General features: G+C 56.5%; 1 protein-coding gene across 1 annotated transcript in view; it reads left to right on the top strand.

Moving 5' to 3' along the window:
- Window positions 1-2811: 2811 nt before the first annotated feature.
- The window catches only part of SDC3 (syndecan 3), a 51376-nt gene continuing 35432 nt past the window's right edge, over window positions 2812-18755 (top strand). Inside the window, 1 exon segment of the mRNA XM_075606532.1 lies at window positions 2812-3123. Within this exon segment, the coding sequence (XP_075462647.1) occupies window positions 3058-3123 (66 nt within the window). The 5' untranslated portion in view covers window positions 2812-3057.

Raw genomic sequence — 18755 nt, 5'->3', positions numbered from 1 at the left:
ATGTCCTCTCTTTGGAAATCTGCATTCAGTCTTCTGAAATCTTCTCTGTTCCCAGTAGCTTTGGCCTTCCTTCTCTCTTCTGCGATGCCGATGGTCGAATCGGAAATTCACTGGGCTGATTTCGATGGTTTCTTGTACGGACATGTTCTAAGGGTGGAATTATTCCTTGTGTTTTTCCCTTTTTGCGCTTTCTTTTTGTTTTGCATGTTCTAAGGGTGTTACGATAATGCATGCTTTCACTTCAACTCACAGCTCGTCTGGAAGCCTCTCTTCTGTAGCCAGGAGGTTGATTCGGTTCTTTACTTGGACGGCGTAGCTGGGGCTGATCTTGTCTGTATCGAATTTCTTTGTGGCTGCCGTTTGTTAGGTGTTACAGAATCTGAGTTTGACTGTGGCTACCAGCAGTTGGTGATCTGATCTGCAATCAGCACCAGGGTATGTTTTCACAGCCAAGATCGCGCTCTGCCACTTCTTTAGACACAGGATATAGTCGATTTGGTTTCTGTATTGTCCACTTGGTGATGTCCAGGTGTACAGCCGCCGATTGGTTTGTTCCAACCAAATGTTGGTAATCGTTAGCCGATGTTCTTGACAGAATTGAACCAGTCTGTCTCCTGCCTCCTAAACCAAATCTTCCAGCGATTTCGGGTTCTGCCATAGTTCTCACTTTGGAGTTCAAATCGCCAATAATGTAGATAATGTCCTTTTTGGGTGTTTGGCTTAGTCATCCTGAAGTTCGCCATAGAACTCTTCCACTTCCTCTTCAGATGCGTCTGCTGTTGTGGAGTATATTTGCAGAACCGTAACGTCACAAGGTTTCCGTCTGAGTCGGAAGGCCTTTATTCGGTCGCTGAGTGTCTGATAACTCTTGGTGGCTTGGGCAATTTTCTTGTTCACGATAAAACCCACTCCTCGCCGGCTGGTGGTGTCATTGCCAGAATAATACACCATGTGCTCACCTGCGTTCAGACCATTCACGTTCCACGTTCCAATCTTGTATGGTTTTGTGCAGCGCAGAGTGGTTGTTTCGCTGCGGGCCACATCAGCAGATGGGTGTCCCAACGGATTTATCCTATCCACGTCATCACTGCCCCAGCTATTCCGACCTCCTCCTTGCTCTTCCCCAATCGCATTTCGGGTACCTAACCTAACAGCCTAGGGGGTCCCACTTTGCAATACCATGTTGGAATCAATGTTGAGTCGTTGATCCATAGAATATTTTTTGGCAAAAAAATATTCTATGGTGAGTATCACAAGTTAACACAGATTCCCAGCAAGCTCAAACTCCCACACCCACCACAAAGTGAATATATATTTATGTCAACCAGAGCGCTATTGAGCGTGGCAATTGTATATAACAAGAGACAGGGGGTGCCCAATGCTGCATCCAATTGACAAAACACATAGAGTAAAATACTTCAATAATAATAAAATACTTGGTTATTTAGTTAACCCTTTGGCCAAAGGCGTCATAAGCCTGCATACCAACGTCAAGGTATAACCAAGATAATGCAGGTCCTACACTACACTGTGAACCCTTCCCCTTACCTCTGTGAGAGGAGAACCATAATGGGTCTTGTTCCTGCAGCAAGTGAAATGACCTTCCAACTTAAAGGGTGAAGGGGGAGGAGTGAGCTCTGGGAGGAGGTGCCACAGCCTCCAAAAGCGACATAGGTTAACACAGATTCCCAGCAAGCTCAAACTCCCACACCCACCACAAAGTGAATATATATTTATGTCAACCAGAGCGCTATTGAGCGTGGCAATTGTATATAACAAGAGACAGGGGGTGCCCAACGCTGCATCCAATTGACAAAACCCATTATGGTTCCCCTCTCACAGAGGTAAGGGGAAGGGTTCACAGTGTAGTGTAGGACCTGCATTATCTTGGTTATACCTTGACGTTGGTATGCAGGCTTATGACGCCTTTGGCCAAAGGGTTAACTAAATAACCAAGTATTTTATTATTATTGAAGTATTTTACTCTATGTGTTTTGTCAATTGGATGCAGCGTTGGGCACCCCCTGTCTCTTGGTGAGTATCACAACACTGAAAATGAACAGGTTCGCAGTATAATTGTGCCGAGAATGTCTATGCACTAATAATAAACTGCACTACAATGATGCAGAGTATCTATACACTGATAAAGAACATGTTGCACTGTATAATAATGATGAGTATCTATACATTGATAATGAACACACTGTGCTATATAAGGATATTGAGTAGCTACCAAGGGATTATGAATACGACACGCTGTATAATGATGCTGAGTATCTACACACTGATAGTGATACAGTGTATCTATGTTCACTGGTACTGAACATGTTGCACTGTATGATGATGCTGAGAATCACTATACACTAATAATGTACATGCTACACTTTATAATGATATTAAGTATCTCCATACACTTCCACCCTCTGTGTGTGTGTGTGTGTGTATTCTTAACACCTTATCTGCTAGATATTAGAAGTGAAGGGGTTAATGCTGAGATTTATTCACCCCAGAAACATGTATTTGTTGCATGCATACTTAATACTGATCTACACTGCAGCATGGCCCATTGAACATTAAGTGAGGTATTAAGCTGCCTAGTTTCCCTTTATATTCTGTGGATAAGGTCAACCTAGTAAAGGAGACAGGTACTGTATCAAGATGAATAATGGGATAGTCACACTCACCTCATCCTTGTAATACTCTCGTTTAACCACAAGATGGCACAAGATACCATCTCCCTATACCTCCCCCTCCCTTCCATTGATTGCTAGAGAAAGAGGGAGGAGGGACATTTCCTGCTAAGGGGGGGAGAGGGAGAGGGAGGATTTGCCATAGCAGAGAAGAAGCTGATAGAGGGAAACCAGCTGCATGGGAAAAAAAAATCCTATTCAATTGTGGGATAAGGGAGGGGAAATACCCTAAATAGGAAAACCCTATAAATTGTCTGTCCCTATGGAGGGATAACAGGGATTTAGGGTGGGATATACCTGCAGAAGGAGGGATTGTATGAGGAGGGATAAACAATAGGGCATTTATAGCAACATCAGCTGAAGGAGAATGCATTCTGCTCTTGGGATTATGTACGGGGCAGGGTTGCTGTTGCTCATCTCACAAGCTGCCCTGGTGAGTAATATCCTATAAACCTTTATCAAGTTCTATACAGATTGTAGGGTTCAAATCCACTCACCTCCTGCCTTTAACACATTCAGTGCTGGAAGGGCCCTGCAGAGCAATGCCCCCCCCCCCCCCTGCTATTTTACTAAGAGGGGGGAGATACTAAGTCTTTTTATTATTATTTTTTAACTGTGTGTGTGTGTGTGTGTGTGTGTGTGTATGTATGTATATATATATGTATGTATATATATATATATATATATATATATATATATATATATATGTATATTACACACACACATGTATGTGCATATGTATAATAATTTTTTCCCTAGGACTATTTAAAAATATATTTTAATATTCATACTATTGTGGAATATATATATATATATATATATATATATATATTTCTGTCCTGCTACTGTACTTGATTAATTGAATATTTTTCCATTTAGAACACATTGTTCAATATTCCTAGGAAAAAATGTGTGTTTATGTATACTGTATACACCTATGCCAGATATTTCATAACAATATTAATATTTAATATACATATTGTAAGTGTATATCTAAATATATGTAGCTATTCTATTATTCTGTAGGTGTCTGTAATTGTGTAGCTGCAGCCAGAATAAAACAAACGGAACAGTATTAATTTAAATGGCACAATCATTGTGAATCTCAGATTTAGAATTTTAAAAATGAATATGTCCCAATAGAGGGGAGCATCTGTAGTGTGTTTTCAACAGACATAGCAGGGCATATCAAACATTATATATATATATATATATATATATATATATATATAATGTTTATATATATATATATATATATATATATATATATATATATATATATATATATATATATATATTTTCTCGAGAGAGACTATTACAATGTATAATTAAATATGGTCTCCAAAAGGAGAATACTATCGCTTTAGTCAAACTCTCCAGAAAGTCTGTTTTCAAACAGTTAAAGACGAGTACTGGACAAGATCTCTTTTATAATAAATATATATATATATATATATATATATATATATACAGTGTTCGACAAACCTATACATTTGCACGCCCTGGGCGAGTGGATTTAACATCGTGGCGAGCTCCTATTGGCCCAAGCAGCACACGTGTGGTACTAGGTGGCGAGTAGATTTTTTTTGTTCGCCGAGTAGATTTTTTGGTGATTTGTCGACAACTATATATATATATATATTTATATATTTGATTTAGTAATATTCCTATAAATGAGCCCGAGGTGTGTGTGCAGTATTGTTAGTTGCTGTGTGTGTAATTCTAGGAGACGATTGGGGATTTTTAAATATAAAATCAGAATTTTGTGTGTAACCGTTTATAAATATTAATAAATGATACAATGTTATGTTCTGCCTAATCCCTGGTTTAGAGCATACTGTTCAATACTCCTCCTTTACCAACCTCCTTTTACTTTTCCCCTATTTTGCCCTGATCCCAGACTTCACTATCAATCCCTCCAACGTTTTCCAACCCCAAAAAATATCTACGTCAAATTATTTTCGTGGGGGGCCTCTTAAATATGGCCGCCCTTAGGAATTTGGGCACACGTGTAGGGTCCTAGGGTCACGGGGGCTGGCTTGTCCTTGTGCCGGGCCCGGTGCCAGGGCCTCTTACCTGGGCCAGCAAGCCTTTTCCCCTCAAACGTTGCGGTGTCTCGTGAAGCCATGTGACGTCGCATTGTACGTGCGAAACGCGCCTCGGTCTCGCCACTTTGCTAGCCAGCGGCTCAGCCGTTGAGCTGTGTGGCCTCCACGGACCCAAGTGCTGCGAGCTCTGTGTCCGGGTGCCTGGTGCACTGGGTCCGGGCAGAATCACACCAACGGACCCGTCCAGCGCTCGCTGGGACATCATGGAGTCTACTTTTACTTTTCCAATTGTACGTCTATGCTACATGTTAGCGTGTTTTTTATTCCATTATTTGCCATTCCGTTCTGCTGCGCTGTGTTGAGAGATGTTTACACCTCTCTGCGTGTTATGTTGCACCCTGCCTTGTTGTTATAGCTCGCGTGTTATTATATTGCACCCCGTGTTATTATATGGCTTTCCGTGTCATCAGTGACCCTGTTATGTCCGCTCTGTTATCTGCCTCTCCGTGGTGTTGTACTGACCCCATGCTGTGGGGCTTTCACGGGTTATTATATCGCTCCCCATATTATATGACTGGGTGTGCGGTACCTCTGCGGCCGGTTGACCTGGCGCTGTACCCCTCGTCGCGGTTTGATAACACCCGCCTCCCCCGCTCCTCATGTTATGCTATCACTGTGTTACATTGTGTGTTACTATGTTATTACATTCATCCCCATGGTACGCCGCCGCTCTGGGGGGTATTATATAGCTCTGGGAGGTATTATATAGCGCTGGGAGGTATTATATAGCTCTGGGAGGTATTATATAGCTCTGGGAGGTATTATATAGCGCTGGGAGGTATATAGCTCTGGGGGGGTATTATATAGCTCTGGGAGGTATTATATAGCGCTGGGAGGTATTATATAGCTCTGGGAGGTATTATATAGCTCTGGGAGGTATTATATAGCACTGGGAGGTATTATATAGCTCTGGGAGGTATTATATAGCTCTGGGAGGTATTATATAGCTCTGGGAGGTATTATATAGCTCTGGGAGGGTATTATATAGCTCTGGGAGGTATTATATAGCTCTGGGAGGTATTATATAGCTCTGGGAGGGTATTATATAGCTCTGGGTGGTATTATATAGCTCTGGGAGGTATTATATAGCTCTGGGAGGTATTATATAGCTCTGGGAGGTATTATATAGCTCTGGGAGGGTATTATATAGCTCTGGGAGGTATTATATAGCGCTGGGAGGTATTATATAGCTCTGGGAGGTATTATATAGCTCTGGGGGGGTATTATATAGCTCTGGGAGGTATTATATAGCTCTGGGAGGTATTATATAGCTCTGGGAGATATTATATAGAGCTGGGAGGTATTATATAGCTCTGGGAGGTATTATATAGCTCTGGGAGGTATTATATAGCTCTGGGGGGGTATTATATAGCGCTGGGAGGTATTATATAGCTCTGGGAGGTATTATATAGAGCTGGGAGGTATTATATAGCTCTGGGAGGTATTATATAGAGCTGGGAGGTATTATATAGAGCTGGGAGGTATTATATAGCTCTGGGAGGTATTATATAGCTCTGGGGGGGTATTATATAGCGCTGGGAGGTATTATATAGCTCTGGGAGGTATTATATAGAGCTGGGAGGTATTATATAGCTCTGGGAGGTATTATATAGCTCTGGGGGGGGTATTATATAGCGCTGGGAGGTATTATATAGCTCTGGGAGGTATTATATAGCTCTGGGAGGTATTATATAGAGCTGGGAGGTATTATATAGCTCTGGGAGGTATTATATAGCTCTGGGAGGTATTATATAGCGCTGGGAGGTATTATATAGCTCTGGGGGGGTATTATATAGCGCTGGGAGGTATTATATAGCTCTGGGGGGTATTATATAGCTCTGGGAGGTATTATATAGCGCTGGGAGGTATTGTATAGCTCTGGGAGGTATTATATAGCTCTGGGAGGTATTATATAGCTCTGGGAGGTATTGTATAGCTCTGGGAGGTATTATATAGCTCTGGGAGGTATTATATAGCTCTGGGGGGTATTATATAGCTCTAGGAGGTATTGTATAGCTCTGGGAGGTATTATATAGCTCTGGGAGGTATTATATAGCTCTGGGGGGTATTATACAGCTCTGGGTGTTTATCATACAGAGTATTTTCCAGTGTTTTTACTGCCTGGCAGGGACCTGTGTTATGCTTATACCTCCGTGGGTGATGCTATATCGCAACCCATGTCTTATATGGCTCTGTATGGAAAAAGAAGAAAAGCGCAAGAACGCCCATAGCGTGGCGCTGTTTTTATTTAAAAAAAAATTTTTATTGTAAGTAAAAGCGAGCGCTCACACTTTTGAGAAGTGTGAGCCTGTACAATAATATCACTCCTGCTTGTTATTATATTGCTCTGTATGTCATGTCACTCCCCGCGTTCTCCCCCTGGCCCCGCGCGTTCCCTCTCCCCTCCCCCTGGCCCCGCGCGTTCCCTCTCCCCTCCCCCTGGCCCCGCGAGTTCCCTCTCCTCTCCCCCTGGCCCCGCACGTTCCCTCTCCCCTCCCCCTGGCCCCGCGCATTCTCTCCTCTCCCCCTGGCCCCGCGCGTTCCCTCTCCCCTCTCCCCTCCCCCTGGCCCCGCGCGTTCCCTCTCCCCTCCCCCTGGCCCTGCGCGTTCCCTCTCCTCTCCCCCTGGCCCCGCGCATTCCCTCTCCTCTCCCCCTGGCCCCGCGCGTTCCCTCTCCTCTCCCCCTGGCCCCGCGCATTCCCTCTCCTCTCCCCCTGGCCCCGCGCGTTCTCTCTCCTCTCCCCCTGGCCCCGCGCGTTCTCTCTCCTCTCCCCCTGGCCCCGCGCGTTCCCTCTCCTCTCCCCCTGGCCTCGCGCGTTCCCTCTCCTCTCCCCCTGGCCCCGCGTGTTCCCTCTCCTCTCCCCCTGGCCCCGCGCGTTCCCTCTCCTCCTGGCCCCGCGCGTTCCCTCTCCTCCTGGCCCCGCGCGTTCCCTCTCCTCTGCCCCTGGCCCCGCGCGTTTCCTCTCCTCTCCCCCTGGCCCCGCGCGTTCCCTCTCCCCCTGGCCCCGCGCGTTCCCTCTCCCCCTGGCCCCGCGCGTTCCCTCTCCCCCTGGCCCCGCGCGTTCCCTCTCCTCTCTGCTGGGCCCCGCGCGTTTCCTCTCCTCTCCCCCTGGCCCCGCGCGTTCCCTCTCCTCTCCCCCTGGCCCCGCGCGATTCCTCTCCTCTCCCCCTGGCCCCGCGCGATTCCTCTCCTCTCCCCCTGGCCCCGCGCATTCCCTCTCCCCTCCCCCTGGCCCCACGCGTTCCCTCTCCTCCTGGCTCCGCGCATTCCCTCTCCTCTCCCCCTGGCCCCACGCGTTTCCTCTCTCCCCCTGGCCCCGCGCGTTCCCTCTCCTCCTGGCCCGCGCGTTCCCTCTCCTCTCCCCCTGGCCCCGCGCGTTCCCTCTCCTCTCCCCCCGGCCCAGCGCGTTTCTCTCCTCTCCCCCTAGCCCTGCGCGTTTCCTCTCCCCCTGGCCCCGTGCGTTTCCTCTCCTCTCCCCCTGGCCCCGCGCGTTTCCTCTCCTCTCCCCCTGGCCCCGCGCGGTCCCTATCCTCTCCTCCTGGCCCCGCGCGGTCCCTCTCCTCTCCTCTCCCCTCCCCCTGGCCCCGCGCGTTTCCTCTCTTCTCCCCCTGGCCCCGCGCGTTCCCTCTCCTCTCCCCCTGGCCCCGCGCGTTTCTCTCCTCTCCCCCTGGCCCCGCGCGTTTCCTCTCCCCCTGGCCCCGTGCGTTTCCTCTCCTCTCCCCCTGGCCCCGCGCGTTTCCTCTCCTCTCCCCCTGGCCCCGCGCGGTCCCTATCCTCTCCTCCTGGCCCCGCGCGTTCCCTCTCCTCTCCCCTCCCCCTGGCCCCGCGCGTTTCCTCTCTACTCCCCCTGGCCCCGCGCATTCCCTCTCCTCTCCCCCTGGCCCCGCGCGTTCCCTCTCGTCTCCCCCTAGCCCCGCGCGTTCCCTCTCCCCTCCCCCTGGCCCCGCGCGTTCCCTCTCCTCTCCCCCTGGCCCCGCGCGTTTCCTCTCCTCTCCCCCTGGCCCCGCGCATTCCCTCTCCTCTCCCCCTGGCCCCGCGCGGTCCCTCTCCTCTCTCCTCCCCCTGGCCCCGCGCGGTCCCTCTCCTCTCCCCTCACCCTGGCCCCGCACGGTCCCTCTCCTCTCCCCTCACCCTGGCCCCACGCGGTCCCTCTCCTCTCCCCTCCCCCTGGCCCCGCGCGGTCCCTCTCCTCGGCCACGCGCGTTCCCTCTCCTCTCCCCCTGGCCCCGCGCGTTCCCTCTCCTCTCCCCCTGGCCCCGCGCGTTCCCTCTCCCCTCCCCCTGGCCCCGCGCGTTCCCTCTCCCCTCCCTCTGGCCCCGCGCGTTCCCTCTCCCCTCCCCCTGGCCCCGCGCGTTCCCTCTCCCCCCCCCTGGCCCCGCGCGTTCCCTCTCCCCTCCCCCTGGCCCCGCGCGTTCCCTCTTCTCTCCCCCTGGCCCCGCGCAGTCCCTCTCCTCTTTCCCTGGCCCCACGCGATTCCTCTCCTCTCCCCCTGGCCCCGTGCGTTCCCTCTCCCCTCCCCCTGGCCCCGCGCGTTCCCTCTCCCCTCCCCCTGGCCCCGCGCGTTCCCTCTCCCCTCCCCCTGGCCCCGCGCGTTCCCTCTCCCCTCCCCCTGGCCCCGCAAGTTCCCTCTCCCCTCCCCCTGGCCCCGCGCATTTCCTCTCCTCTCCCCCTGGCCCCGCGCGTTCCCTCTCTCCCCCTGGCCCCGCGCGTTCCCTCTCCTCTCCCCCTGGCCCCGCGCGTTCCCTCTCCTCTCCCCCTGGCCCCGCGCGTTCCCTCTCCTCTCCCCCTGGCCCCGCACGTTCCCTCTCCCCTCCCCCTAGCCCCGCGCGTTCCCTCTCCCCTCCCCCTGGCCCCGCGCGTTCCCTCTCCTCTCCCCCTGGCCCCGTGCGTTTCCTCTCCTCTCCCCCTGGCCCCGCGCGTTCCCTCTCCTCTCCCCCTGGCCCCGCGCGTTCCCTCTCCTCTCCCCCTGGCCCCGCGCGTTCCCTCTCCTCTCCCCCTGGCCCCGCGCGTTCCCTCTCCTCTCCCCCTGGCCCCGCGCGTTCCCTCTCCTCTCCCCCTGGCCCCGCGCGTTCCCTCTCCTCTCCCCCTGGCCCCGCACGTTCCCTCTCCCCTCCCCCTGGCCCCGCACGTTCCCTCTCCCCTCCCCCTAGCCCCGCGCGTTCCCTCTCCCCTCCCCCTGGCCCCGCGCGTTCCCTCTCCTCTCCCCCTGGCCCCGTGCGTTTCCTCTCCTCTCCCCCTGGCCCCGCGCGTTCCCTCCTCTCCCCCTGGCCCCGCGCGGTCCCTCTCCTCTCCCCTCCCCCTGGCCCCGCGCGGTCCCTCTCCTCTCCCCTCCCCCTGGCCCCGCGCGGTCCCTCTCCTCTCCCTTCCCCCTGGCCCCGCGCGGTCCCTCTCCTCTCCCCTCCCCCTGGCCCCGCGCGGTCCCTCTCCTCTCCCCCTGGCCCCGCGCGGTCCCTCTCCTCTCCCCTCCCCCTGGCCCCGCGCGTTCCCTCTCCCCTCCCCCTGGCCCCGCGCGTTCCCTCTCCCCTCCCCCTGGCCCCGCGCGTTCCCTCTCCCCTCCCCCTGGCCCCGCGCGTTCCCTCTCCCCTCCCCCTGGCCCCGCACGTTCCCTCTCCCCTCCCCCTGGCCCCGCGCGTTCCCTCTCCTCCTGGCCCGCGCGTTCCCTCTCCTCTCCCCCTGGCCCCGCGCGTTCCCTCTCCTCTCCCCCCGGCCCAGCGCGTTTCTCTCCTCTCCCCCTAGCCCTGCGCGTTTCCTCTCCCCCTGGCCCCGTGCGTTTCCTCTCCTCTCCCCCTGGCCCCGCGCGTTTCCTCTCCTCTCCCCCTGGCCCCGCGCGGTCCCTATCCTCTCCTCCTGGCCCCGCGCGGTCCCTCTCCTCTCCTCTCCCCTCCCCCTGGCCCCGCGCGTTTCCTCTCTTCTCCCCCTGGCCCCGCGCGTTCCCTCTCCTCTCCCCCTGGCCCCGCGCGTTTCTCTCCTCTCCCCCTGGCCCCGCGCGTTTCCTCTCCCCCTGGCCCCGTGCGTTTCCTCTCCTCTCCCCCTGGCCCCGCGCGTTTCCTCTCCTCTCCCCCTGGCCCCGCGCGGTCCCTATCCTCTCCTCCTGGCCCCGCGCGTTCCCTCTCCTCTCCCCTCCCCCTGGCCCCGCGCGTTTCCTCTCTACTCCCCCTGGCCCCGCGCATTCCCTCTCCTCTCCCCCTGGCCCCGCGCGTTCCCTCTCGTCTCCCCCTAGCCCCGCGCGTTCCCTCTCCCCTCCCCCTGGCCCCGCGCGTTCCCTCTCCTCTCCCCCTGGCCCCGCGCGTTTCCTCTCCTCTCCCCCTGGCCCCGCGCATTCCCTCTCCTCTCCCCCTGGCCCCGCGCGGTCCCTCTCCTCTCTCCTCCCCCTGGCCCCGCGCGGTCCCTCTCCTCTCCCCTCACCCTGGCCCCGCACGGTCCCTCTCCTCTCCCCTCACCCTGGCCCCACGCGGTCCCTCTCCTCTCCCCTCCCCCTGGCCCCGCGCGGTCCCTCTCCTCTCTCCTCCCCCTGGCCCCGCGCGGTCCCTCTCCTCTCCCCTCACCCTGGCCCCGCACGGTCCCTCTCCTCTCCCCTCACCCTGGCCCCACGCGGTCCCTCTCCTCTCCCCTCCCCCTGGCCCCGTGCGTTTCCTCTCCTCTCCCCCTGGCCCCGCGCGTTCCCTCTCCTCTCCCCCTGGCCCCGCGCGTTCCCTCTCCTCTCCCCCTGGCCCCGCGCGTTCCCTCTCCCCTCCCCCTGGCCCCGCGCGTTCCCTCTCCCCTCCCTCTGGCCCCGCGCGTTCCCTCTCCCCTCCCCCTGGCCCCGCGCGTTCCCTCTCCCCCCCCCTGGCCCCGCGCGTTCCCTCTCCCCTCCCCCTGGCCCCGCGCGTTCCCTCTTCTCTCCCCCTGGCCCCGCGCAGTCCCTCTCCTCTTTCCCTGGCCCCACGCGATTCCTCTCCTCTCCCCCTGGCCCCGTGCGTTCCCTCTCCCCTCCCCCTGGCCCCACGCGTTCCCTCTCCCCTCCCCCTGGCCCCGCGCGTTCCCTCTCCCCTCCCCCTGGCCCCGCGCGTTCCCTCTCCCCTCCCCCTGGCCCCGCAAGTTCCCTCTCCCCTCCCCTGGCCCCGCGCGTTCCCTCTCCCCTCCCCCTGGCCCCGCGCATTTCCTCTCCTCTCCCCCTGGCCCCGCGCGTTCCCTCTCTCCCCCTGGCCCCGCGCGTTCCCTCTCCTCTCCCCCTGGCCCCGCGCGTTCCCTCTCCTCTCCCCCCTGGCCCCGCGCGTTCCCTCTCCTCTCCCCCTGGCCCCGCACGTTCCCTCTCCCCTCCCCCTAGCCCCGCGCGTTCCCTCTCCCCTCCCCCTGGCCCCGCGCGTTCCCTCTCCTCTCCCCCTGGCCCCGCGCGTTTCCTCTCCTCTCCCCCTGGCCCCGCGCGTTCCCTCTCCTCTCCCCCTGGCCCCGCGCGTTCCCTCTCCTCTCCCCTGGCCCCGCGCGTTCCCTCTCCTCTCCCCCTGGCCCCGCGCGTTCCCTCTCCTCTCCCCCTGGCCCCGCGCGTTCCCTCTCCTCTCCCCCTGGCCCCGCGCGTTCCCTCTCCCCTCCCCCTAGCCCCGCGCGTTCCCTCTCCCCTCCCCCTGGCCCCGCGCGTTCCCTCTCCTCTCCCCCTGGCCCCGTGCGTTTCCTCTCCTCTCCCCCTGGCCCCGCGCGTTCCCTCCTCTCCCCCTGGCCCCGCGCGGTCCCTCTCCTCTCCCCTCCCCCTGGCCCCGCGCGGTCCCTCTCCTCTCCCCTCCCCCTGGCCCCGCGCGGTCCCTCTCCTCTCCCTTCCCCCTGGCCCGCGCGGTCCCTCTCCTCTCCCCTCCCCCTGGCCCCGCGCGGTCCCTCTCCTCTCCCCCTGGCCCCGCGCGGTCCCTCTCCTCTCCCCTCCCCCTGGCCACGCGCGTTCCCTCTCCCCTCCCCCTGGCCCCGCGCGTTCCCTCTCCCCTCCCCCTGGCCCCGCGCGTTCCCTCTCCCCTCCCCCTGGCCCCGCGCGTTCCCTCTCCCCTCCCCTGGCCCCGCACGTTCCCTCTCCCCTCCCCCTGGCCCCGCACGTTCCCTCTCCCCTCCCCCTGGCCCCGCACGTTCCCTCTCCCCTCCCCCTGGCCCCGCGTGTTCCCTCTCCTCTCCCCCTGGCCCCGCGTGTTCCCTCTCCCCTCCCCCTGGCCCCGCGCGTTCCCTCTCCTCTCCTCTCCCCCTGGCCCCGCGCGTTCCCTCTCCTCTCCTCTCCCCCTGGCCCCGCGCGTTCCCTGGCCCCACGCGTTCCCTCTCCTCTCCCCCTGGCCCCGCGTGTTCCCTCTCCCCTCCCCCTGGCCCCGCGCGTTCCCTCTCCTCTCCTCTCCCCCTGGCCCCGCGCGTTCCCTCTCCTCTCCTCTCCCCCTGGCCCCGCGTGTTCCCTCTCCCCTCCCCCTGGCCCCGCGTGTTCCCTCTCCCCTCCCCCTGGCCCCGCGCGTTCCCTCTCCTCTCCCCTGGCCCCGCGTGTTCCCTCTCCTCTCCCCCTGGCCCCGCACGTTCCCTCTCCCCTCCCCCTGGCCCCGCGCGTTCCCTCTCCTCTCCCCCTGGCCCCGCGTGTTCCCTCTCCTCTCCCCCTGGCCCTGCGCGTTATCACATTTGGCCCAATTTTATGAACTTTGTGTTGGGGGATCTGGGTGTTGGGGATCTGGGTGTTGGGGGATCTGGGTGTTGGGGGATCTGGGTGTTGGGGGATCTGGGTGTTGGGGGATCTGGGTGTTGGGGGATCTGGGTGTTGGGGGATCTGGGTGTTGGGAGATCTGGGTGTTGGGAGATCTGGGTGTTGGGGATCTGGGTGTTGGGGGATCTGGGTGTTGGGGGATCTGGGTGTTGGGGGATCTGGGTGTTGGGGGATCTGGGTGTTGGGGGATCTGGGTGTTGGGGGATCTGGGTGTTGGGGGATCTGGGTGTTGGGGGATCTGGGTGTTGGGGATCTGGGTGTTGGGGGATTTGGGTGTTGGGGGATTTGGGTGTTGCGGGATCTGGGTGTTGGGGGATCTCTCCGTTATGTCGCTCCTCATATTATTATACATGTTCCACATGTTATTAATATATTGCTCAGGGTGTTCTGTTGCTCTCCTTATTACATGCACCTGTGTGTTGCGCCTCCCTGCGGGGTGTGATCCGCCTCTGGGTGTTCTCTTCCTGTGTTTTCATATCGCTGTACAGTTTCAGGCTCCTGTGGCAGTGAAGAGGTTACAATGCGACCTGTCTGGCTCCCTGTCTTGTATATATTATACCTCCCAGTTTATATTAGGTGGAGAAGGGGATCCCGCCCAGCCTCTCTCCCTGCCCTGTCCCAGCCTCTCTCCCTGCCCTGTCCCACCCTCTCTCCCTGCCCTGTCCCACCCTCTCTCCCTGCCCTGTCCCAGCCTCTCTCCCTGCCCTGTCCCACCCTCTCTCCCTGCCCTGTCCCACCCTCTCTCCCTGCCCTGTCCCACCCTCTCTCCCTGCCGTGTCCTCGGGATGAGGGGAGAGAAGACGGCTGCAAGGAGATTTAGCGGATTTAAATATTCTCACATGGAGGATTCAGATGTGTTAATGTGAAACTGAGCAGCAGGGATACTGTGCAGAGACTGAAGGCTTAGAGTGTGTGTGTGTGTGTGTGTGTTTGTGCATATGTGTGTGTGTGCGTGTGTGTGTGTGTGTGTATATATATGTGTGTGTGTGTGTGTGTGTGTGTGTATATATATATATATATATATATATATATATATATATACAGCATACAGTTGTATTTACATATATATATATATATATATATATATATATATATGTAAATACAACTGTATGCTGTATATATATATATATATATATGTATATATATATATTACACGCATTCATGTGTGCATTTATACAGACTAAATCTATATGTGTGCGTAGATATGCAGATACTGTATATTTACATGTTTGTGTATAATATTGACGACACACGCCGCCCCCCTATAGATATTAGGGTAAAGCGTGCTGAAAGGGAAGTGACACATTCTGTGACCACAGCATGTGACAGATCACAGGCAAAATGTTCCATCGTTTCCCCTCCCACCGCAAGGTGACACAGACAGAAGGGGGCTATGGGACATATTGGAGTCTGTCCCTCCCCCCGCAGGGTGACACAGTGACAGACAGGAGGGAGATATGGGACATGGAGCCTCTCCCTCCCACCGCAGGGTGACACAGTGACACAGACAGGAGGGAGATATGGGACATGGAGTCTGTCTCTCCCCCCGCAGGGTGACACAGTGACACAGACAGGAGGGAGATATGGGACATGGAGCCTCTCCCTCCCCCCGCAGGGTGACACAGTGACACAGACAGGAGGGAGATATGGGACAGGAGTGTGTCCCTCCCAGTGCAGGGTGACACAGTGACACAGACAGGAGGGAGATATGAGATATGGGGTCTGATACTCCCCCCGCAGGGTGACACAGTGACACAGACAGGAGGGAGATATGGGACATGGAGCCTCTCCCTCCCCCCCGCAGGGTGACACAGTGACACAGACAGGCGAGAGATATGGGACATGGAGTCTGTCCCTCCCACCGCAGGGTGACACAGTGACAGACAGGAGGGAGATATGGGACATGGAGCCTCTCCATCCCCCCGCAGGGTGACACCGTGACACAGACAGGAGGGAGACATGGACAGGGAGTGTGTCCCTCCCACCGCAGGGTGACACAGACAGGAGGGAGATATGAGATATGGGGTCTGATACTCCCCCGCAGGGTGACACAGTGCAGCAAAGTATTGTGGGTCACCAGGGATGGCCTTGCCTTTGGCGGGGGCCCAGGGCGGCATGCCAGCAGCGGGACCCCTCCTCTTGCAGCGTCACGCCAGAATGTGACGTTGCGTTGTCATGGCAATGTGTTGTCGTGACAACGCGATGCTTCAGAAGGAAGGCCGCTCTGCAGAAGGTAAGACCCCCCCCCTAGGCGTACACATGCACCTCCCAAGCTATACACACACACACACACACACACAGACACACACGCACTCCCCTACCTTGGGGTGCGCAGCGGTGCGGTCCTGCGCGGTTTGGGGACTCCCCAGCTCGCTCTCCCCTCTGAGTTGGGTGGCGTTTGCATCCCGGCGCCAACAGGAGAAGGAAGCGCAGGGCCCAAGGCCGCCCACACGTAGCCATAAAGGATGCTATGAGATGTCATGTATCTGCTAAACTCGTCTGTCTGCACCTCCCCCCTCCCCCCCTCCTCTCTCACCCCCTTCCCTCTCCCCTCTCCCCCTCCTTCCCCCCCTCCCTCCCCCCCTTCCCCCCTCCCTCCCCTCTCCCCCCCCTTCCCTCTCCCCTCTCCCCCTCCTTCCCCCCCTCCCTCCCCCCCTTCCCCCCCTCCCTCCCCTCTCCCCCCCTTCCCTCTCCCCTCTCCCCTCCTTCCCCCCTCCCTCCCCCCTTCCCCCCCTCCCTCCCCTCTCCCCCCCTTCCCTCTTCCCCTCTCCCCCTCCCTCCCCCCCCTTCCCTCCCCTCCCTTCCCTCCCTCTCCCCCCGTGGTTGCACGGTACATGAATAACAGGGGGTAGGGTATAATGGTTGCACAGTACATGAATAATAGGGGGTAGGGTATAATGGTTACACAGTACATGAATAATAGGGGGTAGGGTATAATGGTTACACAGTACATGAATAATAGGGGGTAGGGTATAATGGTTACACAGTACATGAATAATAGGGAGTAGGGTATAATGGTTGCACGGTACATGAATAATAGGGGGTAGGGTATAATGGTTGCACGGTACATGAATAATAGGGGGTAGGGTATAATGGTTGCACGGTACATGAATAATAGGGGGTAGGGTATAATGGTTGCACAGTACATGAATAATAGGGGGTAGGGTATAATGATTACACAGTACATGAATAATAGGGGGTAGGGTATAATGATTGCACGGTACATGAATAATAGGGGGTAGGGTATAATGATTGCACGGTACATGAATAATAGGGGGTAGGGTATAATGGTTACACAGTACATGAATAATAGGGGGTAGGGTATAATGATTGCACGGTACATGAATAATAGGGGGTAGGGTACAATGATTGCACAGTACAAGAATAATAGGGGGTAGGGTATAATGATTGCACAGTACATGAATAATAGGGGGTAGGGTATAATGATTACATAGTACATGAATAATAGGGGGTAGGGTATAATGGTTACACAGTACATGAATAATAGGGGGTAGGGTACAATGATTGCACGGTACATGAATAATAGGGGGTAGGGTACAATGATTGCACGGTACATGGGTAAGTTACACACAGGGGTGTGGGTATTAGTGGGTGTCTCAGCCTGTGGCAGGTGCTGATATAATGTGCAGCCAGTCCTGCTGTGGGTTCAGTTCCTCCCAGGGGGATCTCTATTTTTTGGTTCTCTTCTATATTATTAAAGTTCTGGATAAGAGCTGTGAGTTTCTCCAGGTGGGCACTCCTCACTTCAGAGTATTGTGTGCAGCGCAGCAGGAAGTGGGTTTCATCTTCTACCTCTCCTAGCTCACATCGCTGGCACAGTCTCACCTCCCGGGGCTTCCAGTTCTGTCTGTGTCTGCCTGTGTCTCACACACCTCTCCTAGCTCACATCGCTGGCACAGTTTCACCTCCCGGGGCTTCCAGTTCTGTCTGTGTCTGCCTGTGTCTCACACACCTCTCCTAGCTCACATCGCTGGCACAGTCTCACCTCCCGGGGCTTCCAGTACTGTCTGTGTCTGCCTGTGTCTCACACACCTCTCCTAGCTCACATCGCTGGCACAGTCTCACCTCCCGGGGCTTCCAGAACTGTCTGTGTCTGCCTGTGTCTCTCACACACCTCTCCTAGCTCACATCGCTGGCACAGTCTCACCTCCCGGGGCTTCCAGTACTGTCTGTGTCTGCCTGTGTCTCACACACCTCTCCTAGCTCACATCGCTGGCACAGTCTCACCTCCAGGGGCTTCCAGAACTGTCTGTGTCTGCCTGTGTCTCTCACACACCTCTCTTAGCTCACATCGCTGGCACAGTCTCACCTCCCGGGCTTCCAGAACTGTCTGTGTCTGCCTGTGTCTCTCTCACACCTCACCTAGCTCACATCGCTGGCACAGTCTCATCTCAAGGATCTTCCAGTTCTGTCTGTGTCTGCCTGTGTCTCTCACACACCTCTCCTAGCTCACATCGCTGGCACAGTCTCACCTCCCGGGGCTTCCAGTTCTGTCTGTGTCTGCCTGTGTCTCACACACCTCTCCTAGCTCACATCACTGGCACAGTCTCATCTCCAGGGGCTTCCAGTTCTTCCTGTGTCTGCCTGTGTCTCTCACACACCTCTCCTAGCTCACATCGCTGGCACAGTCTCACCTCCCGGGGCTTCCAGAACTGTCTGTGTCTGCCTGTGTCTCTCTCACACCTCTCCTAGCTCACGTCGCTGGCACAGTCTCACCTCCCGGGGCTTCCAGTTCTGTCTGTGTCTGCCTGTGTCTCACACACACCTCTCCTAGCTCACATCGCTGGCACAGTCTCATCTCCAGGGGCTTCCAGTTCTTCCTGTGTCTGCCTGTGTCTCACACACCTCTCCTAGCTCACATCGCTGGCACAGTCTCACCTCCCGGGGCTTCCAGTTCTGTCTGTGTCTGCCTGTGTCTCTCACACACCTCTCCTAGCTCACATCGCTGGCACAGTCTCATCTCCAGGGGCTTCCAGTTCTTCCTGTGTCTGCCTGTGTCTCTCACACACCTCTCCTAGCTCACATCGCTGGCACAGTCTCACCTCCCGGGGCTTCCAGTTCTGTCTGTGTCTGCCTGTGTCTCTCACACACCTCTCCTAGCTCACATCGCTGGCACATTCTCACCTCCCGGGCTTCCAGAACTGTCTGTGTCTGCCTGTGTCTCTCTCACACCTCTCCTAGCTCACATCGCTGGCACAGTCTCATCTCCCGGGGCTTCCAGTTCTGTCTGTGTCTGCCTGTCT

This window comes from Ascaphus truei, chromosome 6 (genome assembly GCF_040206685.1).
Source record: "Ascaphus truei isolate aAscTru1 chromosome 6, aAscTru1.hap1, whole genome shotgun sequence".
In the NCBI taxonomy this organism is placed as follows: domain Eukaryota; kingdom Metazoa; phylum Chordata; class Amphibia; order Anura; family Ascaphidae; genus Ascaphus; species Ascaphus truei.
Note: the sequence above shows the minus strand (reverse complement) of the source record. Positions and strands in the feature narration are given on the sequence as shown.